Here is an 11,716-nt window from a genome sequence, read left to right as displayed (position 1 = left end):
TGTACCTGTACAACCGGCGTGACAATAAACATCTTGAATCTTGAATCTTGAATTCAAGATATCTACATTGTCCTTGCCATATATAATCCACATACACAAGTAGAACGAAAGCGTGCTTTTATTTTTTATATTAATGCTACGATGAGTATGTTTATAGCTTATTTTGTATATTGTATATTGGTAGAATTTCAATTTTTTTATTCTTATTTTATTCTAACGTTTTTATCTATTATTTTGTTTTTATACTGCTTACTTGCACCGACAAAACCAAAGCAAATTCCTAGTGTATACCTCTTACACCTGGCAATAAACACGATTCTGATTCTGATCTGATTACAGATATATACAATTCAGTTGCAGATATCTGCAGTGTGAATTACAGATATCTGCATCTGAATTATGACATGTTGTAATTCCAGTTTCAGATATCTACAATATAATTCTGACTAGTCATAATTCCAGTTCAAGATATCTTTGATTCCCCTCAATTCAAGATATCTACATCGTCCTTGCCATATATAATCCACATACACAAGTAAAAGCGTGCTTTTATTTTGTATATTAATGCTACGACCGAAAGTAGCTATCTCTGCTGCGTCAGTTAGCTTGTTGGCTTCCGGCAGTAGAAGAGACGCAGGCTTCAGAGCTCAGTGTTTCGCAGAACATTCGAGAGGTAAGGTGTGACTTTGTGACTTTGTGACTTTATTTAATCACTTTTTTTCTCGGCCTTTATCCTGACGTGGATTCAACACTACGGATCGTAATTACACGGAGTGAAAATGTAGCTAACTATCTTAAATAATATCAGTAAATCATGTTTTATATCTTCAACCGATACCGCGTCGTCAGCGCTAGTTAGCGTTAGCGTGTTAGCATCTGGGCTCCGGCTATTACCTGGAGTCATCATGCTGTAGCGCGCAGGGCTCCGGCTATTTCCTGGAGTCATAATGCTGTGAGCGCCTGTTTATGATAACGGACTAACGGTGAAGATGTATTTTAGACGCAGGAAAGTATTGATATCACGTTGAGGATGAAATATACTTTTATTAACGTATATATTTGTTATAATTTGGGGTGTAATTTGGTGATGAAACACGTGTTATGTTGCCAGCTGGCTTGGACGTCGTTACCTGCTCTCTTTAGTTACAGTAACGTTACTTTACATAACGGATCCTTTCTGGAACCGTCCAGACTTTGTTTAGTTCTTTTCTTTTTATTTATTTATTTTGTATTTAACCTTTATTTTAGTCCCATTATTGAGATTAATAACCTCTTTTCCAAGGGAGATCTGGTCAGCAGCAAGAACACAAAGCTGTAGACACAAATAGAGATAAAATACAATTCACAAAATCACTAAAATGTGCATTAAAAGAAAAACTATCTAAAGACAACCTAACCTTGACAACCTCTATCTCCTTTCCATCAACAGTAAGCACAGGAACATTTTATGACCTAAAACAACATAAGTTTTGCTTTAATCTGCATTTAAAACAAGTTTCAGCTCATGCAGTGAGTTTATTATTATTATTATTGAGGTTAGTCCCATTGAGATTATAAGAACCTCTTTTCCAACCAAGAGAGACCTGGCCCAAGATGGTCAGCAGCAAGAACACACAGCTGCAGACACAAATAAGAGATAAAATACAACATAAGTTTGGTCTTATCTGCATTTAAAACCAGTTTTACAACTCATGCAGTGAGATGATTATTATTATTATTGAGGTTAGTCCCATTGAGATTATAAGAAGCTTTTTTCCAAGAGAGACCTGCATGGCCAAGATGGTCAGCAGCAAGAACCCAAAGCTGCAGACACAAATAGAGATAAAATACAATTCACAAAAGCACTAAAATGTGCATTAAAAGAGAACTATCTGAAGACAAATGGGGGGGACAAATGAACTTTTTCTGGGAGTCAGCTGCACAACAAAGGAGCTAAAAACATTGTCAGTCTGCTTCTAAAAGCCTTCATTTTACATTCTTACAATAGTTCTGCTGTGTACGTGACCGGTTTGAGTGGAGCTAACCCACCCAGTGAAACTACAACACCTGATGATGATGCATGCGCTTTTTAGTCCGCAGTTTGGGTCGCTAGATAACAATACGCCTCTCCCTCCCTCCACCAAAAGGTCCCCCCTAAAAACCCCCCGAGGACGTTTCCAGATCAAACCCCCCTGCAGCCTCTGAGCCTGGCGCCTGCATCGTTTGGACGCTTCAGGGTGTTTATCTGTGCTTCTGCTTTGAGAGCCACAACCCCGTTAAGAAGAAGCCCTGCTGCAATCAATAGGACACCAGCACCAGCCATCGACCACCGTTCACTGCGGCTCTTGGACGATCAGCGTTGTGTTTATGTCTTTGTTTTGCGAAAACGGTAAGTTTTGCATTAAGTATTTGCAGCCCTATTTTAAAATGTGTGTTTCTATATTAGTGGGTGTTATTATTGTGCATTATGACATGTTTTCTGAGCTCACTGTATATCAAAATGGCGTCTCCCAGTCCCCTCACTCGTGTGCAGTGACTGACTGTATGACGCACTCTGCACCAAGCAGCCTGCTAAGCTAGTTAGCCTCCTCCTTCTGAAATAGCCTCGACCTCTGCCCTTCTGAAAAACGACAGACATCACTGTGTCAATGAGTCATTTTCATGTGGATCTTAATGAGGAAACTACATGAGTAGCTGGTGGTGGTGGTGTTAAAGCCGTCAGCAGCAGGGAGAGAGTAGAGAGTTGTTTGGCAGCTGCTAGGCCTCCTGTTTGTGACCTAATAACAAGAGAGGGCCTTATGTGACTAAAGCCAGAGGCCCTCATGTAAGACAAAGGGCTTTCACTAAACAATTTGTGTACGTATATGGCCACAAAAGCATCCAGTTTAGTGCCTGGGTTTCATTTTTTCTCCTGTGGCTTAATCTGTCATGCTTGCTCACTGTTGGATCACATGGATATTCGTCAGCAGTATTTTCTGAGTGCAGAGGCTTTTCATATTTGTAATGTATCTGGCATGCAGGTATTAATGCTCAAACGTGTATAAATGACTCTGCAATATCCGCCAGCTGTCTCTGAGAGTCTCTGGACTCTATTACCTGTCCTGACATACCTGTATCATAACTCAGTCTGATCTGGCTTAATAGTGGCAGTCACTCAATCATCATCATGCACCACAGGAATCTTCTTTTGTATGTGTTTTTATTGGTGGATTGTGAGCTATCAGGAGAACAAATCCACCTTGATTTCAAAGTAAATTATATAATCAGAGTTATAATTGGTTGGGTCAGATAACTCCCTGAATACTGGCACAGACTTATGAAGTGTTGTAACACAGCTGCATATGTATGCATATGATAACATATGGTGCTGGGAAAACACCACTTTGCATTCAGTGCAAGGTATACAATTTAAAAAAACAACAAAAAAAAAACCCAGACTAAAACATTTATAATAAGAATAATAAACTTCTAAAAAAATGGCAATGCAGGTATTAATACTCAAACTTGTATAGGGGACTCTGCAATATCCCCAAGCTGTCTCTGAGAGTCTCTGGACTCTATTGCTTGTCCTTCTGGACTGATATACCTGTATCATAACTCAGTCTGATCTGGCTTAATAGTGGCGGTCACTCAATAAAACCAGATTCCTGTGGTGCATGATGATGATTATGTGTTTTTTACCAGTGGATTGTAAGCTCTCTACAGGGCTACAAACCCACATTGATTATGAAATAAATGATATAATCAGGGTTATAATTGATTGGGTTATAAACTGTCAAATAACAAACCAAGAAATCTTGATCAGTTTCCTAGACCCTTAATTGGCATTTTCAAATTGCTTATTTTGTTTGACCAACAGTCTAAAACCCCAAATATTTTCTCTCATAAGTAATCTCAAACCAGTTTTCAGGCAACTTTAAAGGAAACTAATTATCGTAATTCTGTAAATATATTGGAGTCTTCTCCCTGAATACTGGCACAGACTTATGAAGTGTTGTAACACAACTGCATATGTACACGTATGATAACATATGGTGCTGGGAAAACACCACTTTGCATAAAGTGCAAGGTATACAATAAAAAAAACTGAGACTAAATCATTTATAATAAGAATAATATACTTCTAAAATAAATGGCAATGAAGGTATTAATGGTCAAACTTGTATAATAGGAGAAATATTTGTTTAAGGTACTCTGAAATATCCCCCAGCTGTCTCTGAGAGTCTCTGGACTCTAGTGCCAGTCCATCTGGACTGACATACTTGTATTATAACTCAGTCCGGTCTGGCTAAATGGTGGCAGTCACTATATCATTATGCACCACGGTAATCTGAATTTATTATGTGTTATTACTGGTGGATTATGAGCAATCCACAGGGATACAAACCCACTTTGATTACAAAATAAAGTATATTATCAGGGTTATAATTTGTTAGTCTGCTATTAACTGTCCGATAAAAAACTAAAAATCTCATCACAATTTCCCAAACCCCTAATTGGCATCTTCAAATTGCTTATTTTGTCTGACCAACAGTCTAAAACCCAACATATTTAGTTTGCCATCATGCAAAACTAATCCACAATCAAATATTTACATTTTGAACAGAAACTCAAACCCATTTTTTTTTTTTTTTTTTTTTGGCATCTTTGCAACATTAAAGGAAATCAATTATCACAATTCAGTAATATATTGGGAGTTTTCTCCCCGACTACTGGCACAGACTTATGCAGTTGTGTTACAACACTTCATATCTACACTTATGGTACTGGGTAAACACCACTTTGCCTTCAGTACAAGGTGTACAATTAAAAAAACTGAGACTAAAACATTTAAATAACAATACAAAATGCTTAACGTGATTGAACCAGCTACAAAAACATTTCAGTTCTGATATTCTCTATTCAGTCGAGTTGGCTAGCAGCTCACACATGAAGTTACTGTTATTTCATTTTTTTAATTCATTGCTGTTTGTCGCTCTCCTCTTTCAGAGCTGTTGCGCAGCCGTTGGAACCTGTGTGGTGGAAATCTAGCCTTCAAGCAAGGAGCTTGCGGCCACAGCGGCACAGCGTTTTTCATGTCAGAGACAGAGCGCGCTTGCAGTCGTTTATGTCATCCCCTCTTTTCCAGACAGAAGATCCCGAAAAATCCCCAACCAAGATCCTTTTATCTTACTGATAGTGCTAACATCCAGCCAAAATGTCTGTCAACGTCAACCGCAGCGTGTCAGACCAGTTCTATCGCTACAAGATGCCCCGTCTGATTGCCAAGGTGAGTTATTGCAAATATTTGAAAAGTTATTACAGATGACACAAATCAAATTGAAGTTGCCTGAGAGGACATTTATGAAATTCTTGTCGAAAGATCATTAATTTTTTCTGATGTTTTGGGTGTTGATGTTCTGTGTCTTTATCTCCTCCAGGTTGAAGGCAAAGGGAATGGAATCAAGACGGTCATTGTCAACATGGTTGATGTTGCAAAGGCGCTGAACAGGCCTCCAACATGTAAGTAACACCTGACCTGTGCAGTATCATCTTCTGTTGGTCTCGGTTGGCATTGTGATGTCTGATGTCGCGTGTGATCTTCTCCGCAGACCCGACCAAGTTTTTTGGTTGTGAACTCGGTGCTCAGACCCAGTTTGATAGCAAAAACGACCGTTACATCGTCAACGGATCCCACGAGGCGAACAAGTTGCAGGACATGCTTGATGGGTTCATCAGAAAATTTGTGCTGTGTCCCGAGTGTGACAACCCTGAAACTGATCTGGTGAGTGTTTCACAGCATCTGCAACGTAGATCCAGGGAAGTTTAAGACTCGATTGTGCAGCTTTTAAGATCTAATAAGATTTTATTTGTCTTTTCTTACAGCATGTCAATCCCAAGAAACAAACCATTGGCAATTCCTGTAAAGCCTGTGGATACCGCGGCATGCTAGACACCAGACACAAACTCTGCACGTTCATCCTCAAAAACCCACCAGGTGACATTTTGCTCTTTCTCGTAGTTACAATCAGAGTTGATCCCCCACTTCAGTTGAAAATACTAGAAACTTTCACTCATACAGATTTTGATAATAACTAATTTGCTTCTCCAATAACAGAGGCCACTGAAGGCGGTGCATCTGTAAAGAAAGAGAAGGAGAAGAAGAACCGCAAGAAGGACAAGGAGAACGGCTCCGGCAGCGGAGAGGCTGGAAGCCAGGAAAACTTCGACGCTCCTGGCGCTGTGGTGGGTTTCTAGTCCAGGATCAGGCAACTAGAGTCTCTCTAGGAGCCACATTACCACTGCCGTGAGAGTCGGACAGTTGTGTGACCAGTTTTATCAACCGCAAACACAGAGCCTGATGAAATCAGTCAGACATTGTGTTATTTGCTTACTGTTGGACCTTTTTAAGAAAACGTTTGGTTACTCAAAGTGGTCGCTGAGGTCAACGTCCCTGTGAGCAGCCGACTGTACTCACTGCCTAAACAAAGATCAGCCTTGTCAAAAATCACCCCCTATCTCACAGTCCAGTGATACTTCTGACTCTTATTTAATCTGTGTGGTGATTGAGCTTCATCAACTAATTTTTTATTGACAAAGACTGGTTTTAATCTTAAGGCCCTTTACAATCGGCATTCATTCCCGGGACAAATGACTCTGCAGTAGTCACAGGTATTTATCGGCTCCAGCTCCAAGCACCCCGGTAGATACACTAATTTTCGCCCCGTTTTGCAATGCTGTGTGAAGTGAATATAGTAAATAAAATCAACAGGGATTTGAACAATTCATATAATTTATAAAACATACAATTAATATTCTCTCCTCAAAGCCACCAGACTCCAGGCAGACGATAGTAATTTTACCTCGCTGATCGTCGTAAAACACACTTCAAATTCAACAGAATCATAATAACTCATCAAAACCGTCTTTTAGTCTTTCCTCTGTTCCAACAATCACCAAATCTGGTTTGGTCAAAACAAACCCTCAATACACCGAGTTACATGTGAAAAGAAACAGAAACAGACAGAAACATTAATTTTACCTTGATGATCATCGAAACCTGATTCATTCAAACTCGACAGAAACAAAATAATAATAAATCTATTAGTCTTTCCATTGTTCCAACGATCACCAACTCTAGTTTGAGTTTGAAAGAGAGACTGAATGAGTAACGGATATAAAAAAAAGAAGTAACCACCGTAATGTTTCCACTGTTTACTAACTCTGTTTCCGGTGGTGTCCGTGACCTCGAACGTGACACACCAGGAACAAAAAACAAAAAAAACAGGCTAGTGCAACGGCACAGCATACTCACAATGGGAAAGGAGTCTTTCACCTATTTTTAGCAGGGTTTCCTGTGTTTAAAAAAACCCTGCATCTATGCGCTAATGTTGGTGGGAAAGGGTATTATAATGCTAGTAGTCCACGGTGAACAAATGAAGCACCAAACCTTAAGATGATCAGGCTGTTTACTGGTACATCCAGAGGTCAGGTCTCTGAGGGAGAAGAGTGGATGATTAAGATTTTGTTTAACCGGGCAATTGAACGTTTTTGTCGAAAAAAACATCAGAAATTATTGATCAGTATTTTTATGTCTTAAAATATGTCAACAAACTAACAAGTACTGAAAATTGGCACCGAATTCCTAGTTAGCCGTTCAGTAATCATAACATTAAAAAGATTTTCAGTTCTCGCACTGCTGCTTGTGTTTCAACATTTAACATTTGGACTGTTGACAATTGTCCAAAGCCAACAGACAACAAGACAACAAGACAACAGGTTCAGTCAGCTCTAACAAACAACGATTAATTTAGTCTGGAGTCGTCTCTGTCTATACAAACATCCTGCAGTTCAGACATTTGTGAGCACATTTCCATCATTTTGTCTGACCTCTCTGTCGCCAGGAAGGAGATTCTGATGATGGGGACTGGGCAGAGGAGACCACAGAGGAGGCGCAAAGGAGGCGAATGGAGGAGATCAGCAACCACGCCAAGAACCTCACGCTCAGCGAGGACCTGGAGAAGCCCCTGGAGGAGAGGGTCAACCTGTTCTACAACTTTGTTAAAGTAAGACTGTCTGTTCTTAATTTGACTTTTTATTCACAACGTCCTTTTCTTTTGCTTCCTCTCCAAGCTGTAATGATGGAGACATCAGCTCACGATGTATGTGCTCACACTGGACGGTCCCACGATCGTCAACCACGACCTGGGTGCTCACACTTTAAGTATAAAATAGAAGGAAAAAAACTACTCCGCTGCAGGCTGTTCTGGCTGTTGACAGTTGTCAATAAAGATTATTTTGAAAGCTCCGAGGCAGGTAAAGTTTGTTTGCTAGCAGAGGTCTGTACGGGTCACAATGCTAACAAGGCAGAACCGTGCTGCTTTGATCATCTGTGCCATCCTGTCTGCTGAAACCTCTTAACAAAAAGGGGCGCCGAAGTATATGGACTCGCAGGTGGCGAGGACAGTATGGCTTTTACAGTTTACAGAGAGAAGGAGGTGTGCTAGCTACGTTTTACTATATCTATTGTACATTATCTTGATAGCTACGCTCTAATTTCTGTAAAAAGTGTAGAGCTGATGTTGGGGAATTGGCTCGTGGCTCTGCTTCAACTGAGCGAGAGTCTTTAGACGGCCGACCAAAATGTCTGACATGTCAGAAATTCACCTTACTGTCCGACGGCCGGTCGGAAGGAGTCAATCGGTCCTCGGTCCCTCCTGTACACTGCACGGCAAACGACGGCCGACAAAGCTGAAATTCGGTCCAGAAACGGGCTAAAATCGTACAGTGTATGCCCAGCTTTAAAGTCCTTCAGTTTGTAAAATGATTAATAATGACTAAAAATGATGTAGATTCAGAATAACTTTAATATACTATTAGCTTGTTGGTATAAAACCTCTGTTATTCACAGAATCATTTGGGGGAACATGAAGTGAACACTTATTAAATCTTAACTTCACTGGTTTCCATTTCCAGCACAAGAAGGAGAACGGAACCATCGACGCTGCCGATAAGGAGATCTTGGCGGAGGCAGAGCGCCTGGATGTGAAGGCCATGGGCCCCCTCATCCTCAGCGAGCTGCTCTTCAACGAGAACATCCGCGACCAGATCAAGAAGTACAAACGCCACTTCCTACGAGTAAGTTGAACGAAGCGTGCAGTTGTCATTAAGTCTATTTATGGGATAAAAGCTCTAAACTGTAGAGCAAATGTAACTTCGTTTCTTGACAGATATTCTGATTTTTAAACTTCCTCCCTCAGTTCTGCTTCAACAGCAAGAAGGCCCAGAAGTATCTGTTGGGAGGTTTTGAGTGTGTCGTGAAGCTGCATCAGGTCCAACTGCTGGCTCGAGTTCCCATCATCCTCAAAGACCTTTACGACTCAGACCTGCTGGAAGAAGACGTCATATTCGCCTGGGCAGAGAAGGTGAGCCTAGATGTCCATATATTGACCTTTTATTAAATATTAAATGCTGAACATGGATATTATTTTGGCCAGAAACTCAAGAAAAAGATAATACAAATAATAAAGATCTTTTTTCTTCTTGTCAGGCCTCACTACATGTGCCAGTTATGAATATTAACTGATATAAGCTTTAAAAAGCAAATTACCCAATTCACAAACAAAATAAAATACTAATTACTAGGGTTGTCAATCAAAGAAAATATTTAATCACATATTAATCACATTTTTTTATCTGTTCAAAATATACAGTATTTAATACTCTTATCAACAAGGGAGGGGGCAAATATGCTGCTTTATGCAAATGTATGTATATTTGTATTATACACAGGTACTGCATTTAGCATAAAACAATATGCTCAAACCACAACATGGCAAACTTAAGCTCAACAGACAACAACAGCGTTAATATCGCGTTAACTTTGACAGCCCTACTAATTATGCAAAAACGAAATATACTTAACAAGAAAATAATTAAACTAAACAAATAACAAGCAAAAGAAAACACAATCGCATATAATCTAAAAAAAGCAAACACCTAGAATAATCAAATGCTACTACTTATTAGTAAAAATACAACTGAATACTAACAACAAATGAATAATAATAATTTGCTTTATTGCTGATTTTTGGTAATAAAGTGTAATTTAATACAACTGCTACATTAGAATAGAACAACAATTCTTATATTACTTAGACAGTCACATGACAAGTTGTTAAACCAGTTTTGTACATTTAATATTAAAATTTATATTTTTATCAAATGGCATATGAGGAGAAAATATAAAACTACTCTAAATAAAAAAATTATAATCTTTAAGTATCAAACTGAATTTTTCACCTTTTCCTTTGTGCCTTGAAATTTTCTATAAATTTAACTTGATACAGATGAAATTTCCCCTTAATAACTTAATTATTGTCACAATATTATATAATTTTACTTTGAGCTCTGCCTGTAATCAAGTAGTAAAGCTGTTGATAGAACGCAGGAGATTAATTAACTCCTAATGTGGATTAAATGTGTCACTAGCAGAGGCATTTGGATTATAATTAAGTGTGATTGTATTTAATCGTAGCTGTTACTGACTGACTGACTGACTGTTGTTTTTCTCCACCAGGTCTCCAAGAAGTACGTCTCGAAGGAACTGGCCAAAGAGATCCACGCTAAGGCCGCTCCTTTTGTGAAATGGCTGAAGGAGGCAGAGGAGGAGAGCGGTGGCAGCGAGGAAGAGGAGGTGGAAGATGATGAGAACGTGGAGGTAACGGACAGACTTGGATCACAATTTTATGTTCATGTGAAGTGGCTGATTAGCTGCGTTATATCCCACATTAAATCTAAATAGTATGTAGAAAACATTAAAACAGATGTCAGTCGCAATATTTCATTTCTTTTTTCAGTAAAGTTTTTTTTGTCCATAATAACAGTAATAATTCACTTATTTTCTCGATTTAATCGATGAGTTGTTTGGTCTATAAAATGTCAGAAAATGTTGATCAGTGTTTCCCAAAGCCCAAGATGACATCCTCAAATGTCTTGTTTTGTCCACAACTCAAAGATAGTCAGTTTACTGTCATAGAGGAGGAAAGAAACCAGAAAATATTCACAGAATTTTGACTTTTCTTCTTAAAAAAATAACTCAAACTGATTTAATTGATTATCAAAATAGATTTGAAACTTGAGTTCTTTCATTGAATGGGGAGTTTTTTATAAAAACCTACTTGTATTTACTTAAAGTCAGCCTTGTTTTAGACACCGGGGTCAGTTTAAGGTTGTAGCTGTTGAGTCTGAACACTGTGTGGATGATGTTAAACGTGGCGGCGTTGTTGTCTGTCCTCAGGTGGTGTACTCGTCCTCCGCCCGCGAGCTCAAAGTTGAGACTGTGAAACCAGACACGCCTGAAAAAGAAGAAGACGACATTGACATTGATGCGATCTGAGCGTCTCAGACGACGACGACGACGACGACGACGATGATGATGATGATGCTTTTCTTGTGTTGTGGCTTTGACTCACGATGCTGCCCTGTACCACCTGAACGGCTGGCCTCTCCCTCCTTTATTACCCCCCCCCACCCCCATCCCCAACCTTCCTCTGCTTTGTGGCATGACTTAACATAGCGCTTTACTTGCTGCACATTAACTCTGTAATTTTGAGATGTATTCAGTTGATGAAATGAAGTCGCTCTGGGGATTTTAATCACGGGGGTTTGGGGATCATTTTGACTGCACATTTTTCTTTTTTTTGGTCCCTTGTATTTTTCCAGTCAATAAAGAATGAATGTTTTGCTATCCACCACA

The 11,716-nt window shown here is 39.3% G+C and overlaps 1 protein-coding gene across 2 annotated transcripts; it reads left to right on the top strand.

The window, feature by feature from the left end:
- The first annotated feature begins 582 nt into the window (after positions 1–582).
- Positions 583–11,716, top strand: eif5 (eukaryotic translation initiation factor 5). Of its 2 annotated transcripts, none has more exons than XM_074609709.1 (12): positions 583–673; positions 2,127–2,368; positions 4,969–5,248; positions 5,400–5,481; positions 5,571–5,743; positions 5,845–5,956; positions 6,077–6,204; positions 7,863–8,024; positions 8,935–9,096; positions 9,219–9,383; positions 10,538–10,678; positions 11,258–11,716. In XM_074609709.1, exons 3-12 carry the CDS (start codon positions 5,177–5,179, stop codon positions 11,354–11,356), a joined length of 1,296 nt encoding a protein of 431 aa, XP_074465810.1. In that variant the 5' UTR covers positions 583–673; positions 2,127–2,368; positions 4,969–5,176; the 3' UTR covers positions 11,357–11,716. The 2 variants fall into 2 exon arrangements, with proteins under 2 accessions (XP_074465810.1, XP_074465811.1); XM_074609710.1 differs by having other exon boundaries at positions 627–678.

The sequence above is a fragment of the Sebastes fasciatus genome, chromosome 15 (genome assembly GCF_043250625.1).
Source record: "Sebastes fasciatus isolate fSebFas1 chromosome 15, fSebFas1.pri, whole genome shotgun sequence".
Lineage (NCBI taxonomy): Eukaryota > Metazoa > Chordata > Actinopteri > Perciformes > Sebastidae > Sebastes > Sebastes fasciatus.
This window is presented reverse-complemented; position numbering and strand designations above follow the sequence as displayed.

Coding starts and splice junctions, on each gene's coding strand:
- eif5 (XM_074609709.1), top strand. CDS start 5,177: ATGTCTGTCAACGTCAACCGCAGCGTGTCAGACCAGTTCTATCGCTAC. Junction 9,097..9,218: donor ACAAACGCCACTTCCTACGA/GTAAGTTGAACG, acceptor TTCCTCCCTCAG/TTCTGCTTCAACAGCAAGAA. Junction 10,679..11,257: donor AAGATGATGAGAACGTGGAG/GTAACGGACAGA, acceptor GTCTGTCCTCAG/GTGGTGTACTCGTCCTCCGC.